At 37.8% G+C, this 22,293-nt stretch overlaps 1 protein-coding gene across 1 annotated transcript in view; it reads right to left on the bottom strand.

Moving 5' to 3' along the window:
* SPTLC3 (serine palmitoyltransferase long chain base subunit 3) overlaps nt 1-22,293 on the bottom strand; it is a 136,297-nt gene that overhangs the window by 96,505 nt on the left and 17,499 nt on the right. The window contains exon 2 of the mRNA XM_032461815.1: nt 11,015-11,197. Within this exon, the coding sequence (XP_032317706.1) occupies nt 11,015-11,197 (183 nt within the window). The remainder of the gene's footprint in view (nt 1-11,014; nt 11,198-22,293) is intronic.

Here is a 22,293-nt window from a genome sequence, read left to right as displayed (position 1 = left end):
AGATTTGTAGGGAGATTTGTCGGGAGAGAAAGAATCATCATAAAACACAGTTTGTCATTTGTGACTACACTGACACTTCTCATTTTATGTCATTATTTCCTTTTGAGAAACAGCTGTTTCTCTTACCACAGGTGAGTACAAAATAATAATAAAATATGTTTTGGGTTTTTTTTGTTGGAAACAGTAATTATTTTATTATATCATAAACAATTCTTTGAAGTATGATTAATACTAAGTAAAGATAGCTAAATTTAATTTTTCTTATAATTAGAGGGAGGTTGAATAAAGATGGCAGACTCCATGCTTGTATGTAATCCACCACTCACCTAAAAGTCCTGTGAAATGACAAAATGTAGATATTTAAAAACAAAATAAATTTATAAGTGCCTAGAAAGACAATGAAGAGTATCATCAATGAATCAGAAATATTGAAGTAATACAAAAGATAGAGTTTAAATGAGATCTGATTAATGTAGAAATAAGATCATAGAAAATCATAGCCCTGTAACATCTATGGAGAAGACTGATGTGGACAGACACTAACTGCAGGAATCTAAAGCCAAGAGTGAGTAACAACAAGAAGTTGATACCCCAGGTGATCAGTTGGGAACCAAGACCTCTTCGTCCTCCTTTCATTGGGTTAATAAGTAAGAAGCAGGTGCACTGCCCACAGCACAGAGCACCGTGCTGGGTGGCAAGACCTGAGTGAAAGAGCACTGCCCTTGTGTAGAGAGGTGGGACACCCACACAGCAAGAACGCAAGCCGCTGGCCCCAGCAACTCATTCCACTTCCCTTCTACAGTCACTCAAGACAGCTGAATATGTAAGCAAATAAGAACCCTTAAATACAAAAATGAGCATCAAACAAAATGTCATCGCTATTTGAGGAAAATAGCACAATATGAGGCACCAAATTCAATAAACAGAACTAACATTTAATAAACGATTAATAGAGCAAACAGGAAAAGAATTAAAACTACATAAGTAACATGTTTAGAAAGACACAACAAAACAGTGCATCCTTTAAAACAGTTAAAAGTCCAAAAGTATAATGGAGACATCAGAGAATGAAATTAATTAACCAGCATAATCAGCTGACTATCTTTCCAGGTCATAATAACAAAGAACAGAGGAAAGAAAATATAAAAGAAGACACAAAAGATATGAAGGGCAGATCCAGGTCCAATGTCTCAAATTGGACTTGCAAGACTGAAGGAAGGAGGAGACGGAGAAGGTAAGGTGGAAGAGGAGGGAGAGAAGGTAAAGAAAGAGGAGGAGGAGGGGAAGGTTTCACAGAGGAAGAAAGGTTTGACTCCCAAGACATATGTGTTCTCTCAACTCCTGAACATGAGCAAATAGGAGAAAACCCACACCAAGCTACATCCTGGTTAAATTTCAGAAGGATAAAGGGAGAATCTTAAGTCTTCAGAGAAGGTGAAAAGTCAGTTTATATACAAAGGAATCAGAATTAGATTGCTTCAGAATTTTCTTAGGTGGCAGTGGTGGGAAAGATTATGAGGGAAAATTGTTTTGAACTTAAAATCCTATACTCAGCCAAGCCAGCAACCAAATGAGAAATTCAAATACAGACATTCTAATATATGTAAGGAGTCATGAGTTGCACTCCCACAGGCCTTTTCTGTGATAATTGAGCATGTACCTCAGTAAAACAATGAAATAACTATGGAGGAAGACAGATGCCAGAAAAAAATAGTGAATGAAGAAACTGATAAAATATGGGTTAGCCCAAGCAGTTCTGTATATGTACTATAAAGAAACAGAAACTAAAATTTATAAATAAATGACAACCTGGAGAATGAGTATGTGGGAGGAAGAAAGTGAAACTTTATGAACTTCTTCTGGTCAGGGGAAGACTCTAATTGCTAAATAATGGTACATAAATCCTAAATACATGTGTTAAGTATTCAAAGAGAACCATTAAAAAAATAGTAGGGGATATACTATATATAACTTCTTAACAGTGACAAGGAGGAAAAAATGCAGAACAAAGAAAACTCAATCAAATGTACCAAAAATATAAAAGGGAAAATATTTAAAATTTAATAATTAAAAATAAGCAATAAAAAATGTGAATGTAAAATATAAAGATGGCAGAAATAATTTAAACAAATGAGTAATTAAATATTAAGTTTAACCATGTGGAATTATCAATGTTTGACTATTTTTGACCAATAAAAATAGGAAATTCATATATTTCAAGTAAGTAATTGTTCATAGACTATATTATTAAAATACAGAAGCTTTCACATTTGTTTTAAAAATAAATCTGTATGCTTCTCATAACAGACATACATGTCTGCAAATGATGAAAATGGAAAATAAAGAGATGTCTATTGAAGCAAAAGTAGATATGTAAATATTAATATCAAGAAAAATAGAGTACAGGTAAAAGCATGATAAAAGGAAAAAAATTCACCAAAAACTATAGGAGCCATGGTCTTTCGTGCATCTGACAGTTATACTGAATTATAGAAGGGGAAAAAAAAAAAAAAAACAAGAAATCCACAATCAAGGTGGAAAGCATTAGCACACAGACATTAAGACACATTTCTTAGAAATTATAAGTTTTAGTAGACCAAAAAGATAAATCTACAGGAGTCAAGTAACATAATTAACAAGTTTGATGTAGTAGACATAAAATACAATATACATGGCACATACGGAAATTTAAAGAAATTCCAATACAACATCTAAGAAGCTGTGACAACTGAGGAGATAATTTACTAAGGTGGTAGTATGTGAAATTAAAATGTGAAAATATTAACAGCTTTCCCATACACCATCAAAAACTAATTAGTATATGGGATAAAGAAAAAATATGGTATTCAAATAGCACTGCTGTCAAAAAATTATACCCAAATAATAATCATAAGAAGAAAGGATAAGGCTTTAGATTATGAAAAAATATAGTTTATTGAAGGACATGAAAAATATTTCAATAAATAAAGAAACATACCACCTTTCTGAGTGGAAAGACTATTAAGATGTCTAAAGTTAACCTATATGTATAGATATCATATATTACCAACTAAAATGGCAACAGTTTCTTTTTTAAAAAATAAATACCTGACAAGTTAATTCTAAAGTCTATATAGAGATAAAATCTCTAAGAATTACCTAAAAACTTGTAGATTCTCCTTAAAAATGTGACAAAGTAACCAGTTATTCAAATTAGTGAGTAAATAAATGAACTAATCAATTAATGATATTGAGACAATTTGAAAATCTCTTTTAAAAAATAGTTCTTCTATCTCACACAGCAAATAGAAATAAATCCTAGGAGATTAAATGTATAAACACCATAAATCATAAAAGTATTAAATAAAATTATAGGAAAACTTGTTATAAGATGAAAAAAAGCCTTCCTGAACATGACTAACTCCCCATCCCCAAGTTGAAAAAACAGCAAAAGTAGTAACAACAACAAAGAAAACGTAAAAGGAAGTGTTTGATACGTATGACCTAAAGATAAAAAAAAAAAAAAATGTATATATGGCTAAATATAACATAGAAAAAGTTAAAAACCTTGAAACAGAATTGGAAAATATTTAAAACATTTAATAGATGAATTATTGATATAAGGATATATAGAAAGAGCTCCTGTGAATCAGTACAAAAAAAAAAACCAATTAAATAAAAATATGAGCAAAGGATATGAATAGGCAGCTCAAGAGGGATAAGTACAAATAAGTAATGCTCATAACACAAGAATCCCAGTTTTACTATTTATCAGGGAAAAAGACAAGAACATAAAAACGTTTACTTATCAGATTGACGAAAATGAAAAATATGCTGATAGTATCAATGCATAGCAAGCCCTCTCATGCACTGCTGACTGGAGTCTAGCTAGGCAAGTTTTTTCAAACACAACTTGATAATATTTCAGAAGTTGAAATATACGTTTCTTAGACCCAGAAAGCCACTTCTAAGAAATGTCCTTGAATAAATGCATATGCTGTTCATTGAAGGGTTGTTTTCAATAATAAAAAGGGAATAAAAATAAACACTCATATAACTATATTTTGGAATACTGTCATGCAGCTGTTAAAAGAAAGGAGGTAATCTTGTCTGGAATGAAAAGATCTTCAGCATATGGTTAAATGAAAAAAGACAGTCACATAGCATATGATATGAACCCATTTATATTAAGGGAAAGACAGAGCAAATGAGCATAAGTGTAATTAAGTGAATGAAAAAGAAAGGAAAGATACACAAAGAGATGGCTTTGGCTCTCTATTTCCATAATAAAAAGGAAAAAAGACACAGGAAGGGCTCCTCATTAGAGCTTATCATAACCCTCTGGCTTCACACATTGGCTTAGAATTAGTCTACAGATATTAATAAAGCTCTATCTTATCAAAATCAGTCAAGACTTCCTACTATTGCAGCTTCCTTCTTTCTAAGGGAAGCAGAGAGGTCTACATTGCAAAAGAACTAAGGAAAAAAATGATTTAACTAACATTTCAGTGACACATCAGAAATTGTGTGTATGTGTGTATGTCTGCTTGTATACTTATATGATTTGGATATAAATACCCAAAGTGAGAAACTTGGCTGTGCTTGACATTTTTAAAATATAAATATCCAAACAAATATTGACTTGGGCATCCAATGTGGGAGGCTGTAATCTGATTTTACTGATGGTCTTATTTTACAAAATATTTCTAGAACTTTGATTTTGGAGTTTTATTTCTTAATCACACGCTCCAATGCCAGATGCAATCATGGAAAATATTCATTCCTTGTCAGGGTGCATTTGCTTTTTACAAGCAACCAGAAAGTATTTGAAACCAAACCTGGTTGGGGTTTTGGGGAAGGTCAAGTCTACTGATTCCTGTTGCATTTAAAGCTATTGACTTCTTGAAATATTTAAGCCAAGGAAGTGAGAGAGTCATGCTTGAGGGAGGACCATTCCAGACAGAGAGAAGGGCAAGTACGAAATCCCTGAGGTAGGTGCACGTGGGCTGTACTGAAGGAAGAGCCAGGAGTTCCCCATGTCTGAAGTAGTGACAGGGCTCAGGAGGAGGAGGAGATAAAGTTAGAGACATAGAGGGGCTTCAAGCTGAGGCACCTTGGCTAGTTCTGGCTCTGACTCTGAGTGAGAAGGGAAGGTATTAAAGGCCAGAGATACCCTGTGAACTGACTTAGGTTTAAAAAAATGTCATGTTGGTTGTTAGTTGGAAAGAGACTGGAGGTATTGAAGGTGGAAGCACATAGTATGACCACCCATAAGCTGCTGGCTAGCATGGATAGTTCTTAGAGAAACCCCAGTGAAACTCTCATTGTGGACCCACCTAGATCCAAACAGGAAGGCCAGTGCTTGGGCCATCTGTTTGATTTGGACAAAACTATACCTCACACTCAATTATAGACACCATCCTTCAAATCACGCAGAAGAAACTCCCTCTGGGCTTTCCTGCTATTGCTTCAGATACCACGTGTGAATGAGAAAGAGCAAGTTTTAATTCATGCAAATATTCAGACGTTTATCTTAAAATGATCTACAGTTACAACTCGCTAAACCGCTTTTGTTTCACGTGGGAGTAATAATCTCTGGAGATGGGCCAGAGATGTCTGGAGTTTACTTGTAGGGACACTGGGACTATCTGGATGTAATGTGAACATGGAAATGCAACTGAAATATTTTATACCAGGCTGGTGCCACATGGCCTGCCTCATGCTGAACCTGCTATCAAACCACGGGGACTGAGAAATGTGACTGCGTTTGAAGTTTTTAAAATCTCTGATGATGCTTGACATTCCTTTGACTACATTTGCTGACCTCCTCTTCTGGATTAAGCAAAGTTGGGCCATTACATCATTGAGAAAGTAACTTATCTAGAAATCTTTAATAAAGTGCAATTCAACTCTAGAGTTGCCTTTGAAGGGTTAAAGGAAAAATTTAAGCAAAATATTTAACGTTGTATCTGTCTGTGTTGTCCTTTCCCTTGTTAGTGTCTTCTGGTTACCTCTGAAGTCCATGGAGGCAGCAGGGGCTCTTGGATGTGTGTTCTCTATGCTCTCTTTAGTGTTCTCCTGGAGGGAGGTTTTGCTTTGTCTGTTCTTTTTACTTAGCATTACTGGTTGACTCAGTAAAAACTGAGTGAATCAGTAATCAAGTGATTCAGATAAAAAGGATTATCAGGGCTTCATGGTTTGGAATCAATTTCTGGGTGTTTGGGCTAGAAATCAAAGAAGATAAAGCAAAAAAGAATACTGCATTTGGGGCAACACTTCAGTTGAATGGCTGGTTTGGTATGAGAGGAGTCATGAGAGTGAGAAAGACAAGAGAGAAAGTGGATTCATAAATTCTTCTATTCGATTAAGAAAAAGAAGTGAGGAGACGGACATGTCAATGAGCTTGACCACAGTAACCACTTCGCTGCATAAGCGTACTTTGAAACATCCTGTTGTGCACACTAAATCTATACAACTTCATGAAAAACAAAATAAAAATGGAAAGGATGAGTGCATAGTAAACGAGTGTCACAGGACATGAGAGCATCCAGTGATGATCTTTGTAAAACACCCGTGAGCTCCTCTCCACCAGCCCTTCCTGGATGCGCTCGCTATCCTGGTGTCACGTTGCTCAGGGCTGGTTTGTCTGATGGGACAATCTATTCTGCATACACAATAACAGGATTTTAGATTAGAATAACACTCATTTTTGCTACAAAGAACCAGGGGTCATTTGAAAGCAGCACAGTCCACATTTCAAGCAAGAGCCTTCAGGATGTGCCTAAGACAGCTTGTTAACACAGCAAGAAGTCCAGGACTGGGGGCAGTATTAAAAGGAGAAGGCCAGTCTGAAGGCCAGGGTTTCTGGTGGCCAAGTCCCACCAAAAGTACACATGACTGGAGCCATTGCAGATTGTTAGACCCTGTTACTCTGAAAGGCCTCAATCTCTAAAAAGCAGCTCAAAAGGGAAGAACACAAAATAACAAGTGTGTCGTACAAAAGGTGTGTCTATCAGTCAGTGGACTGATGCCCTCTACCTCACAGAGATCAAACAGATGGAAATCGCTTATTTTGTTTAAAAAAATGAGACACAGATCTATTTAATGCAATGCCTTCTTCCTGGGAGGTAGTTCTACAGCTCTTGGGGCAATACTGAGAGGTGCTGCGGTACAGACAGCTGTGCACTATGTACATGCTGTTATTCAGAACTCAAGCACCCTGCCCCCAGATGAGGGGAGCATGGAGCCTCACAGCTGACTGCAGGGGACTGCCGGGCTCAAGATCACATCCCGCTCTGATGGCAGCCCCATCTAGCATCATGGAAGGCTTCACCTCTTCCTTTAACTAAGAATGCTTCTGAAGGACACTCCCATCACCAGAGAGCCCTGTGGGATCCCCAGAGGCCTCTGCTGGGACTGTCTCATAATTCACCTGCCACATCTTGCCTCTTCACTTCCTCACAGGTGTCCAAGTGTTGATCCCAGGAGCACACCCACTCACTTCTCAGCCCTCAGCCTTCCATCTCAGAGCCTGTTTCCCTGACAAGCTTGCCACATGTATGTGTATATGTACGCACACACACACATGCATTCTACTTGAAATGTAAGAAGTGTTTTAGAAAAACCAAAGTGACAAGCCCTGCTGGGTTGATAGAGCAAAAATATTGCAATCGGTTGGAAAATAGATGGCAGATTTGAAGCCTATTCCTGCCAAGCATGTTACACCTGAGTAATGTACACTTGACTTACGCTGTGCTCCAGTAAGTATTCTAGAATATGCTGATTTACTGTGCACCAGTTAATTGTGCCTGGGGAGCAGACAGACTGGTGATGAGAGCTTCTAGAACAGACCAGCTGGTGGCAGGGAGGGGCTGTGGAGATCCTTGTGAGAATGGCCAAAAGGAACTTGCCTTCTCATTCCAATTTTCCAGTTTCACCATCAGCTCTGCTAGGATCTGGGAAAACTGCATTCTTCTCTGGAAGTGCGCTGGGTTGTCTCCAGCTTGATTTAGCCATTTCAATCCTTTACCATTAAAGGACCTTTATATCCTCAAAACTGTCTGTGGCTATCTGTTTGCCAAGTACAGGACCATTCTGTCATGACTGGTGTGCTGCAAACATTCTTATGTCTGACCCTACTAGAAATTTGGGGTTATCCTGATTTCCTCCCTCTGCTTATTTTCCATACATTCCAGCATCAAAACTTGTTGATCCTACCTCCTGTATCTCTAATTAGTTCCCTTTTCTTCATTCCTTCTTCCCCAGATGAAGTACAAATTATCTCTTCCCTAGATGATTATAAGGCTTTTTATTGTCACTTTGCTTCCAGTCTTGATTTGAAATTCCATCTCTAACATCTATTAAATTCTCTAAAGTTGTTTGTTCTCTTCTCATCCTTTCTCTTCTTCCTTGTACAGACTTTCCCTGGGAAATCTCATCTGCTTCAGTGGCTTTGACGACTGTTAACATGCGCCAGATATGTGTAAGGTGCCATGATGTCCATCTGAGAATTTTCTCTGTGAGGTCTAGACCTCTATCTCCAGCTGCCAATTCGTTAAACTCAATTTGTGAAAATGTGATTTGACCACTTTCCCCCTCCAACCAACCCTTCCTTCTCTATTCCCCATCTCAATGAATGATAACACCTTCTTTCTACCCAGCTGTCCAAGTCATAAACCTAGTGGGGTCTTCGATTTGTACATTTCCCTAATTCGTCAAGTCAAATCAATCATCCCTAAACAAACTCTTAAACATCTTTTGGCCTTGTATATTATCATCATCCCTATGATCACTACCCTGGGCACAGCCCAAGCCCTTAGCTAGAATTTTCCCTACAACCTGGATTTCTGCATCAGCCTCTTAGCTTCTTTTTTGGTCCTTTTGTTATCTCCCTGAAATACATCTTTCAGAGGGCAGGGAACACAAACTTTCTAATCTGCAAATCTGCATTCCTTTGCCTGAAATCCTTCAATGCCTTCTCATTGTTCTTATAATAAATGCCCATGGCTTATAAAAACCCATTGTAGTGTGGTTCCTGCTTCCCTCTCAAACAATCTTTCTCCCCACATACTCCCACTCTCACTCGCAACATTCTGGTCATTAGAATTCCTTGGTTCCTTAAGTGGACAAAGCTTTCTCTTACTTCTTAGCTATTTTGCACCATATTTCCTATCCCTAAAGACTCCTTCCCTCACATCTTGCCACACCCTTTACCTTACTACTTACTCTTCAGTATTTAGAAATTAATTTGACTTCCTCTTCCTCCCAGAAACCTTCACTGAACACCAAGTTCAGATTAAATGTTTCTCTTCTTTGCTTCCTTGATGTCATATTGTTACCTCTATGGTACTTCTTATCAAAATCTGATGCAATTGCTTTTTTTTATGGTTAACTCTCTGAAGCCAAGAACCAAATCTGGCTTATTTATTCTTATATCCCCAAATTTAGCACAGTGCCTGGCACAAAATACATGCTCAAAACAAATCTGACTTAACTCTTCTGAAAGTGTCTACTTTCCACCCTTGCTTACTAGATAGACTCCTGCTCACATTCAAGCCCCAGCATCATGCCTTTCTGACTTCCCGAGTGAATCACAGGTCACAGATCCCTGTTTCTTATATCACCTTCCTCCCCATCGTCACTTTTTCTCATTCATTTTGCTCCCGAGTCTGTTCTTACACACCCAGCTTCAGATTCTCTGATGAAGGACCTATTGTTTCTTCTCTATTAGCCTTCATTACTTGGTGTAGAGCATGGGCTCGAATACCAGCTAAGGGTAGGAGAGAGTCAAATGATAAAACCAGACCTGATTTCCTTCTGAAGGCTATACACTTGAACTAAGGTAATTCTAAAATAAGTGTTCTACATGATTTGTTAATGATTGTGTTACTTTATCCAAGAGTTTATCTTACTCCAGGTATTGGTCACTAAGTTACAGTTTTCAAGGTTCTCTCATTACATGGAAGTTCATGCCTCACCTATGTTCTTTGCTTAGGTATGTTCAAGGCTCCATCATGTGGATATTCCATACCCACAATCATACATTCCAAAGCAATTTTTTTAGGAAAAAGAGATTCATGGCATCATAAATCATTTGAACCAATTTTGGAAAACATGTTAATAGGACACAGGCTCTTCCCAGATCTCTGAATGTTTTCCAGGTTGTCCTGTTAGCTGTGTGAAAAGGGGATGATGTAGACTTTTATAGGTTAACTACTGAAAGTATCTAAATCAGTGGTTCCAAACTGAGGGTGATTTTGCACTCCATGAGACATTTGGCAATGTCTGGAGGCGTTTTGATTGTCACACGTAAGTGGGAGAGTGTTAATTGCATCTAGTGGGTGGAGGTTAGGGATGCTATTGAAAGTCCTACAATGCACAGAGCAGCCTCCCACTTCAATTAGCTAGCCTACAATGTGAACAGTGCCAAAGTTGAGAAACTCAGGCCTAGATGAAATTATAATCTCACATTTCATTCAAGCATACTTTTCTATTCCAGAATAGAATATAAAGGGGGAGGGAATAGAGTGGTAGAGTGCATGCCTAGCATTCAGGAGGTCTTGGGTTTAATCCCTAGTACCTCCATTAAAAAAAAGAGAGAGAGAGAATTACCTTCCTCCAAAAAACAAACAAACAAACAAACAGAATGAAACATAAATAATACTCAACCTACAACTAGAAGCCCAGAATACAGTCCCACTCCAGTGCCCTCACACTTGTATTTTGATTTTTCATCTTTAAAATGGTATTTAAAATATATCTCATGAGGTTATTATAAAAGTTAAATATGATAATATATGAGAAAATCTTTAGTTCAATATGGCAAGTAGTAGTTGCTCAATAAATATTTGTAATAAAAAATCCATGAATACACAGGGGATGATTAGGGTGTCCAGGGGTGCAGAGTAATAGGATTTACCCTGAATAGTTCCTGAGTGTGTCACTCTTTTTAGGACCTGAACATGCATCACCACAGTGAGAACACTTCAGAGAACAATAGGCATTGACAGAGATCCAAGAAGATGCCCATACGTACCTTTTGTTCTTCTCGTTCTACAGCTGCATTGCATTTTTCTATTCCCCTGTTTCTCAAAAAATCTCTGAGATAGCCAAACAGCGTCCCAATTCCATATCCCATATAAGTAAAAATCACAGCATAAAGAGGTGCTTCCTCAAAGGATTCAACAATTGGCTTATAGAAATTGGAATTTCCATTTTGCTGCAAAGACAAAAGAAAATTGAAGGTTAGCACTCTCCCATTACAATAAACTCTGATACTTGAAATTTTGGACTTTCAACCTTTTACATTTCAAAGAACATATTTAAGATTGTAAAAGCTCCCTGGAGAAAAGTAGAAACTGATCATTGAAGAGGATAATCAAAAATGTCATTTTATTTTACAATTCCTATTGAAATAATTGATTCATGCAAAAGTGATCAACAGGCTCTGAATCCATTAAGTGAAAAGTTAATGAGGAATAGGGCTTTCGCAAGATGCCAAAGTATCACCCTACAGGTTACTGCCCAGTCACAAACCTGGGTTTACATCCTTAACCAGGCGGTCAAATTACAACACAGATATTAGAACAACTCACCACTCTGTGGTCTTATCATGATCTAATATTCAATATGCTGATGAAATATTTCACCTGAATTTAGTCAAGTTCTAATATGTAACTTTCATTTCAAAAGAAATATCAGATAAATTAATTCCTGAAGAAACAATCAGATAATCCATGACATGGGACATTCTATATGACAACTGGTCTGTTCTTTAAAGGCAAAACATAAACAAATGGGACTACATCAAACTAAAAAGCTTTTTCATAGCAGAACAAATGATTAACATATGGGGGGAAAACAACGAGAATGCATGGGACTTGCTGAGTTGGAGTGGTGATTGCTCACATAAGTGCACATGTTTTCTGGGCAGTTAGAGATGCAGGAGGTAAGAGAGGCCTGACTAAAGGAGAAGATCTGGGCCTCAATGAATCTGAGGCTCAACGTGCACCACAGTTGAAGGTGAATGTGATAAAGGACAAGATAAAAAGAATAGCAGGAAGCTTAGGACTGAATTTCAGGACTCACTGCTTCTAAGGGCGCCATAGACGAAGGGTGAGTGAAGGGTGCCCAGTGTGGGTGACTTCAGAACCCTGACTTAGTGGCTCACAAATTAACTCCTCTGGCTATCTTAGAGGATGGCAAAGTCACATCAGCACATATAACAGAGAAACTTCCAGGATATTCAAGGCCATCCTGGGAGTCTCAAGGTGTTTTCCCTTTTTCCTAACCTGGCCCTGTATCTATTTCTGAGCTCCATATGTTGCCAAATCAAGCAGAGCATTTCCTCTGAAATCCATGGGAACTTTCTGCTTACATTGGCTCTGAGGCAAACCTGCACTGTATGTAACAGACTGTCTACAGAAGCAAATAAAACCCTCATTTGGGTGCACAGTCCAGAACTGTGTAATTTTTCGTTTCTTTTCTTTTCCTTTTTTTTTTTTTTTTGGCCCCTGTGACCTTGTTCTGGAAAATAGTTATATAACAAAGGAGATGTTTCCAACAATGTCCATCAGCCCAAACCAAAATTGATTTTACCCTCTCTCCCATAACTTTACATATTTTTAATTTAATGTAATGTAATTTTATTTATCAGAGAGAAAATGGCATATCTTCTTGGAGGCAGACAGGTCAGGGAACAGACAGGCCAGGAAGGTTTTGCTAAAACCACAGTCATCCCAGCACATGGGCCAAGGCTGTACCTCTGAGGAGCAGTGTCAGAGGCTTCACATTGGGAGGTAAAGACACTTTATGAAAATAGCCGAGCCAAGCTACTAAACAAGTAAATAAGCAAGGACAACAACAAAAATTCCCAGGGGAGGTGTGGAGGAAGGGATTAGTATCCGGAGTTGCTACAATATATAATCTAAAATGTCCGATCTTCAACTGAAACTATGAGCCATACAAGAAGTAGGAAAATGTGACCTAAAAAAGAGAAAAACATCAGGCAACAGAAACTGCCTATGAGACGAATGAAGATGTCGGGCTTTACAAAGACTTCAAAGCAGCTGTTATAAATAGATTCAAGGAACCAAAGGAAACCAAGCTATAAGAAGTAAAAGAAAACGTGATAACAATGTCTCATCAAGTAGAAAATATCAATAAAGAGAAGAAATTATAAAAAAGAAGAAAAATGGAATTTATGGAATTAAAAAATGTAATAATAAACAAAAATTACTAGTGGTGTTCAACAGTAGAATTATATTCAAAGATGAAAGCAGCACTAAATTTGAAGACACATAAATAGTGTTTATACAAGCCCTCTCCTTCAAAATGAGAAAAAAATCAAGAAAAGTGAATAGGATCTGAGAAAAATTTGGGATATCATTGAGTACACCAATGTACACAAGTCTTTTTTTATATATAAACTTTATTAATTTTTTAGGTTTTTTTCCTTTGGGAAGAGGTAATTAGGTATTTTTAATTTGTTTACTTTTAGTGGAGGTACTGGAGATTGAACCCAGGACATTGTGCATGCTAAGCATGCACTCTACCACCTGAGCTATACACTCCCCACAACATACACATGCCTTAATACAAGTGTCATCAAAGATGTGAAGAAACTGTGATTCTCATACATAACCGTTTTTCTAAAGGTTAAACATAGAGTTGCCATGTAACCCAGAAATTCTCTTTAGGTGTTCCCAAAAGAAATGCAAAAACATGTCCACACAAAAACTTTTACTCAGAAATTGACACATTGTAACTGACTATACCTCAATTAAAAACAAAAAACTTGTACTCAAATGTTCATAGTAGTTTTATTCAAAACAGGTAATGTGGAAACAACCCAGATGTCCATTAACTGATGAATGTATAAATTAGTGTAGGACAATCATACAATGGATTATTGTTTGACAATAAATACAGAAAATATACTGACAAATGCTCCAACATAAACGACCCATGAAAAAATTATGCTAAATGAAAGAAGCTATTCACAAAAGACCACATCTTGTATGATTCAATTTAGATGAAATATCCAGAATAGGCAAATCCACAGAGAGAGAGGCAGATTAGCGGCTGATTCAGTATGAGGGGTGGAGTTTGGGAAGAAATGGCTACTGACTGCTACTGAGTACAAGTGTTTTGGGGGGATGATGAAAACTGACTGTAGTGATGGCTGCGTAACTCTGTGATTAAACTAAAAGCTGCTGAACTATACACTTCTAATGGGTGAATTGTAGAGTGTGTAAGTTGTATCTCAATAAAGTGTGTGTGTGTGTATATATATATATATATATATATACACACACACACACACACATACATCTAGTCTATGGAAGGCTGCTGCTTCTGCATCTGGTTGTTGAACTGGAGTTTTTGTAGGTCAGTAGCAGGGCCAGCAATTGGGAAGAATTGGGCCTAAAACATAGGAAAGTGAAGACAAGTGGGGACCCATTAGGACAAACTGGATTTCAAAAAACAAAACAAAACAAACAAAACAAAGCGTAAATACAAAACAGAAATAGACTCATAGACATAGAATACAAACTTGTGGTTGCCAAGGGGGTGGAGGGTGGAAAGGGATAGAAGGGATTTCAAAATTGTAGAATAGATAAACAAGATTATACTCTATAGCACAGGGAAATATACACAAAATCTTATGGTAGCTCACAGAGAAAAAAATGTGACAATGAATATATATATGTTCATGTATAACTGAAAAATTGTGCTGAACACTGGAATTTGACATAACATTGTAAAATGATTATAAATCAATAAAAAAAGTTAAAAAAAAAAAAAAGGACAAACCAGAATCTATGTCAGTCTGGCACCTTATTCAACTTTGATGATGAATGTGTCCTTCACAAAGTATTGGAGCCCTTTGCCATGAATATGCAAACTCACCAGTCTCAGAACTCAGAGAAGCTGAAGGAACCTAGCAGGACCTGGAGAAGCCACAAGCTCAGTCGCTGCCCTTGTCAACAAAAGGAGCCCACAGATCAGCAACAAGGTTTACATATTGCAACTGTATCTCATGCCTTTCAGTGGCCTTTATATTATAATGAGTTCTCCCCCTTTCCAATATCACACAGTTTATCTTGGGTTCAACCCCAACCAGGAAATTTTTAGAGATGAGGTTCCAGTTTGACTAAATTGACACAGTGCAAAACCTGCTCAAATGTTTTGGCAAAAATGATGTTTTCTATGTTTCCCAGCTTTCTTTGCAATTATGAAGGGCCATATGACTCGTTCTGGCTAATGGACTATGAGTAGAAATGGCTTGTGTCACTTCTGGGTTGAGGCAATCAAGAGCTCGTGTGCCTTCTCCATCTATCTCTTCCTCTACCATGGGAAACTTGTAGGTCACTGGATCCAGGTGGTGAAGCTACAAGATTGGGGGGGGGGTGTCTGATCTCAATAAGTTTTCCATATGTGATTAATAAAACTCACTGTGTTGATCTAGTGAAATTTATGATTTTTCTATTTCAGCAATTAATATTATTCATCCTGATTAATCCACCTATCTCTACAGATAAAATATAAAGATGCTTTCAAGGATAAAGACCATCTGAGTGTCTAAAGTTGATTTCATTTCTGATAACCCCATGTGAGTACTATTGTACGGGATGGACTTTTAGAGATAGTAAGAAGTCCAATCTTCACTCTGGGTTAGATACTAGCACTTCTCCCTCAGAATCCTGAACCAGCCCTCTGGTCCAGTTGCCATTACTCCAGAAGAAATGAAACTTGGGGATGGAATATAATTTTAGGTTTCATGAGCTTAAACACTGAAACTTGAGTACAAGTGTGTGCAAGGACTATAAACTTTCCTTTCAAATCTCATCTAGTGGGGTTTGTTACACAGACACTGTTGGTTGCCTACCTTACAAACACACACTCCTTATTTATTACTGGAAGAGCCTTAGTAACCCTGACCCTGCTTCAGAAGGTAAAGCATGATTAGTCCAAGCTAGCCATAGTGGTTCTTGCCAGTGACTGGTTTAGACATGTGGACCAGTGCTAGCCAATGGGAACTGAGAGAAAGTCCTTTGGGTGAATTTTGAGACAGGCTTTACTTAAGAAAAAAACTGGATGCAAAAAAATGCTCTGTTCTTCTCTAGACTTACATTGTTGTGTCTGCTTGGGACATTTGGAATTGAAGCAACTATTTTTGGCCACAAAGGGAAGATATTTATTTATGCATAAAAGATGGTAGAAAAAAGAGGTGGAAAGCCCTGAGGACCTTAAAGACACTGTTAAGTCAGTGAATCAACCAATCCAGAGACCACCCAAATCTAGACCCTTCCCAACTCTAGGCTCTTATTATGTGAGAATAACAAAATCTTTTTAATCTACCTATATTTGAATCTTCCACTACTATTTGTAGCCTAAAGTATCCCTTCAGACCAGCTCTCATCCCCAGTCAAGGGGGTAACAAGAACTGTAGACTAGATGAGACTGTGGGGGGGGGGGAGACTGATATTCATCTCATACACATCAATATATTCATCTCAGTTGTTCGTTCTTAGCATCCATTCTTATTGGCTAATGAGCACCCTGTTCTGACTGATAAGTATGCATTCCTTATTGTGTGTGTGTGTATAAACTATATATATAAACACACACATGTATATAATTTTCATTCCCAATGGCAGATAAAATTCAAAATGCTTTTTTCCTCAGTAGAATCCTCTACTTTTACTCTAAAACATTTGAGAGTCTTATTGATTTCAAAGTTACCATTTATTTCTCTTCTAAAATACTTTGGAATGTCAATCAGATCTGGCTAAAGTTACATAAATGATGTAGCACCCAGTCTCATGCAAGTAGAATGACACAAGAATGATGAGAGGACGTGGTTCTACCTTAGTTGGAACAGTACTTAATGTCTTAAAGTTGTTGGTGATTTTAACAAATGCGTACTTTAATCTCAGCCTTGTGTCATCGTATCTTTTATAAATATGTGTTTAAAAATGCTTTGTACCATTCCATAGGTTGTCATTTTGTTTTGTTCATGGTTTCCTTTGCTGTCCAGAAGCTTGTAAGTTTAATTAGGTATAAGTGAAAAATTGTTATCCATGCTGGAAATTGACACAACATTGTAAACTGACTATAACTCAATAAAAAAAAGTTTAAAAAAAGCTTTGTGAAACTCATATGTCTCAGGCTACTCTAACTTATACCATCTTATCACAAATAGTTGAGTTGTTTTAATTTCACACCATGATTTTTATCCCCTCCAAGCCTCTCATGTTGCCACTTTCCTACAACTTCCTCAGTTTCTACTCCTTTTTCCAAGTGTTCTCTGCTGCCCCCTCCCCCTCATCTCTACACAACACTTGGACACCCTTCGTCTGCCTAATAGCTCCTGTTTAAGACTCAGCTCTGGCTTCATTTCCTAAAAAGATCTCAGCTATATATTCTCACTGCATAACACCATTATAACACTCAACACATTTTACTACAATAGTATTTTTAAAAGACAAGTTATTTAACAAAAGGGTGGAAAATAAAGAATCATTTGCAAAAAAAAAAATCTCTTATTATATCTCAGGCATTTCATATATCTCAAATATTTTAACAACATTGTCCAGTGTGGCAAAGGCTGGCTGTGCATCAAACCATTTCCCTCCCCTCTTTCTCACAAGCTGGACTACACTCCCCACATCCCTTGCAGACAAGTGTGACCACTTGATTGAGTTTGGACCAACGTGAAGTTGGTAAAACTGAAATGTGCCATTTCCATGCCTGGCCCACAAAAGCCTCTCTCCTGATCCATCTGTTTCTCTCTTTCCCCTGTTGCCATCTGAATTCTGATGGCCAAGGTGACCTTGGAAGCCACACAGTATAGTGTCCAGAGATTTCACCAACCTTGTTCCCTGAATTACCATGTGGAACAGAGTCCTCATCATCTCCCCCTCCAACTTCCTATCACTGCCAATTAGACTGAATATGAGTGAGGAATAAACTTCAATTGGATTACACCATTGTGATTTGGTGGCTCATTTATTATGACATCTGGTATTACCTTAATGAATTTGTACTACAGGAATTGCATTCAAATTCTTTCATATCTAACCCTTGTTTAGAAGCATTTGGAAGAAGTCTGAGAACTGAGTTACCTCCCCAAGGAACAGTTTGTATCAGGACCAGTCTGGGTGGGCCAAAATTCAAATTTAAATGTGGGAATGTAAATTGGTGCAGCCATTATGGAAAACAGTATGGAGGTTCCTCAAAATATTAAAAATAGAACAATCACATGATCCAGCAGTTCCACTCCTGGGTAAATATCCAAAGAAAATGAAAACACTAATTTGAAAACATATGCACCCCAATGTTCATAGCAATAGACAATAAACAAGACATGGAGGCAACCTAGGTGTCCATCGACAAATGACTGGATAAAGATATATATGTAGGGACGAGGCCAAGATGGCGGAGTAATAGAATGCTTGTGGCTCACCCTCTCCCATAGATACACTGAGACTCACATCCACGGACCCACTCAGCCAACCAGAGTACCTGCAGAACTCCTACAGAACATTGTCTTCTTCAAAAGACAAAGACGCCAAAAATCTGGTAGGAGAAAGGAAAAAAAGAAAGACGAAAAGGCAAAACAGTTTGGGACCAGTCCCGTGGGGAGGGAGCGGCAAAGGAGGACTGACGCTAGTTCGCTCGCTGGGTCTCCCCTTCTCCAAAGGAGAGGCCAGCAGGACGGAGGGGGAGCCTCTGAGGCTCAGATCTGTACGGAGCAGCCCTTGACCTACAGAACTAAGTTAAGTGGGCACAGAGGGTCCCTGCGACACCCAGCCCGATACCCGAACCGGGAGCTGGGGGCCAGGACAAGCTGCCCGAGCCAGGCAAAGGACCAGGAGGGCTGCAATGAGGCAGCCCTGGGGGACTGCAGGGGGCTGCGCAACATGGATGAGTGTGTGCACAGGGCAGAACAACCTGGGCCCTCCATAAAACAGCACGGCTGATGTGCCCTGGGGGAAAAGGTGCATACCCATCTCTGAAAGCCCAAGGAAGGTTTTCAGCGAGGAGAGGCGGGGCTCAGGTTCGGCAGCCATATCCTCCAGCGCTTGGCACCCTGGTGGGGACGGGGGCGAAACCTGAATCCATGCCTAGGGGCTCAGCAGCCTCAAAGGACAGACAGCAACTTGTTTGCAGCCTGAGTCAGTTAGGATCCTTCCACCCTGGTGCCTCGCAAAGTTCGCGCGGCCAGGACAAACAAGGAGCTGAGTTTGGACACAGAGCGTGGGCGGGGCTCTTCCGAGGTCTTCCCAGGGCCCGCCTGCGGAGCGCCGACCCCGGGCAGAGTGCAGGGCGGCCGTGGAGCTGCTGAGTGACCTGTTCCAGGAGACGGTGGGTGGCCTCCTGCCCCGAGGCAGAGCACGCAGCAGCACAGAGCCATGGAGCGACTGGCGCCAGGAGACAGCGTGTGGCCCCCTGCCTTTGTGGCAGGAATGCTGTACTGGAAGGAGGCACGATCTGCTTGCTGACAGGCACTGGGAGCAGCATAGATGAGGGCGCCAACGGAGGGCCTCTGGAAAAAGCAAGCTGAGTTTGCGAAACAGGGCAAAGACAGAAAGATTTCTCATTAAGAGCACACTGTCTCCAGGAGAACACTCCCTACACACCTTTTTTTTTTTTTTAATCTGTTTTTACCTGTTGTATTTTCTATTACCTTTTTAATTTTTACTTTTCAAACAATTATATATCCTCCCAGTTTTAATACCTTTTAAATTTTTCTTTTAAAATAATATTATTTTAAAAAATCCGCGTCATGTCATTTTTATCTCTCTTGGTATTGATCTCCTGTTATTGATTATACACAGGTTTCAAATATATTTTCTTTCCTCTTTTCACCTTTTTTTAAAGGTTTTTAAGAGATGTTTCAACCCGATTGCTATTCTGCTTCAACTTGCTCTTCAATTACTCATTTTAGTTTTCAAACCTTTTTTTCTCCCCTTTTTCAAAATTCTCTTTATCATATCTTTTTTTATCTGTTCTATTTTTTATTACATTTTAACTTCTACTTTCTAAACAATTTTGTGTGCTTCTAGTTTTAATTCCTTTTAAATTTTTCTTTTAAAGTAATTATATTATTTTTTTTTAAATCCACCTGATTTCATTTTAATTTCTTTTGGGTTTGATCTCCTGTTATTGATTATAAATAGGCTTCAAATATCATTTTTTTAATCATTTTTCCTTTTTTTAAAGGGTTTTTAAAAATATGTCTCAACATGAATGCTAGTCTGATTCAAATTTCTCTTCTATAATTGATTATACATTGTTTTCAAAACTTTTCTTCCTTCTCTTAAAATTCTCTGTTTTATCTTTTTTACCTGTTCTATTTTCTATTACCTTTTTAATTTCTACTTTCTAAACAATTGTATATGCTTCTAGTTTTAACTGCTTTTTAAATTTTTCTTTTAAAGTAGTTATATTATTATTATTTTAAAAGAATCCACCTGATTTCATTTTCATTTCTTTTGGTTTTGATCTCTTGTTATTGATTATAAATAGGTTTCAAATATCGTTTTCTGATCTTTTTCCTTTTTTTTTTAAGGGTTTTTAAAAAAGATGTCTCAACTCGAATGCTAGTCTGATTCAAATTGCGCTTCTATAATTGATTATACATTGTTTTCAAACCTTTTTCTCCCTTCTTTTAAAATTCTCTTTTTCTCTCTCCTTTTTTTTTTTTTTTAAGTTTTATTCCTACATAGGCATTAGATAGATAAATAAATAAACTTCTTTAAGGACCACAATAGATAACTGATAATACATAAGCCACAGTGCCAGAGAGATATGAGCAAGATGAAGAAGCAGAGAAACCATTCCCAATTAAAAGAACAAGAGAAATCCCCTAAAAGAATGATCAATGAAATAGACATCAATAGCCTTCTAGATCAAGGTTTCAAAAAAGGAGTGATCAAATTATTGAAGGAACTAAAAGAGATAGTGTTTAGAGATATAAAATATGTCAAAAATGAAATCAAAGCTATAAAGAAGACCCAAGTAGAATTGGTAAACTTATTGGCTGAGATAAGAATGGATCTAAAGGCTGTGCAAAGCAGACTAGATAATGCAGAGGAATGAATTAGTGACCTAGAAGACAGGACACAGAAAGCCCTCAATCAGAACAACTGCAAGATAAACAAACAAAAGCAAATGAAAGCAACATAAGGGACCTACGGGATAATATAAAGCATGCCAATCATTGCATAATAGTGGTCCCAGAAGGGGAAGAAAGATCAAAGGGAATTGAAAAGATATTTGAAGAAATCATGACTGAAAACTTCCCAAACTTAAAGAAGGAATCAGATATCCAAGTACAGGAAGTTCAAAGGGTCCCAAACAGAAAGAACCCAAACAGAACCACACCAAGTCATATCATAATCAAGATGGCCAGAATCAAGGATAAAGAAATGATCCTACAGGCAGCAAGAGAAAAGCAAAGAGTGAGTTACAAAGGAACCCCCAGAAGGCTCTCAGCTGATTTCTCTACACAAACACTATAGGCCAGAAGGGAGTGGCAAGATATATTCAAAGTCCTGAATGAAAAAAGATGCAACCTTGGATTCCATATCCAGCAAGGCTAACCTTTAGGATAGAAGGAGAGATAAAGAATTTCACAGACAAGCAAAAACTAAAAGAGTTTAGCAACACTAAACCCATGGTAAAAGAAATATTAAAAGTTCTACTCTAAACAGAAAAGAAGCAGGATGCTACAGAAATGAAGAACTCATAACTGGAAAGGTGATAACTCATGAATTACAAATAAAGTAAACGCAAAATTATAAAAGAAGACATACAAATCATTGAGAGTGGGAGAGGGAGACAGGAAAATATAGAATTTTTTTTTTCACTTAAAATGTTTTTGTTCTCAGTAGGATGGGTTTGAGATCATGTTACTTGGACTTACAAAAAAGGGTAACCACAAGCCAAAAACTTACAAAGGTGTCACAAAAACTAATTCAAATCCATGATAATACAAAGGAAAATTACCAAACCACAAAAGGAAGAAGAAAGGAACAAAGACGAAATACCAAATCAACTGCAAAGATAAGTTCAAAATGGCAATACACACACATCTATCATTATTTACTGTAAACGTTAATGGACTAAATGCTCCAGTCAAAAGACACAGAGTGGCAGACTGGATAATATAGCAAGAACCTTCAATATGCTGCATATAAAAGACCCATGTTAGGGAGAAGGAAACATATAGATTGAGAGTGAAAGGATGGAAAAGGATATTCCATGCAAATGGAAAAGCCAAAAAAGCAGGTGTTGCAGAAGATT

The sequence above is a fragment of the Camelus ferus genome, chromosome 19, assembly GCF_009834535.1.
Source record: "Camelus ferus isolate YT-003-E chromosome 19, BCGSAC_Cfer_1.0, whole genome shotgun sequence".
In the NCBI taxonomy this organism is placed as follows: Eukaryota; Metazoa; Chordata; class Mammalia; order Artiodactyla; family Camelidae; genus Camelus; species Camelus ferus.
This window is presented reverse-complemented; position numbering and strand designations above follow the sequence as displayed.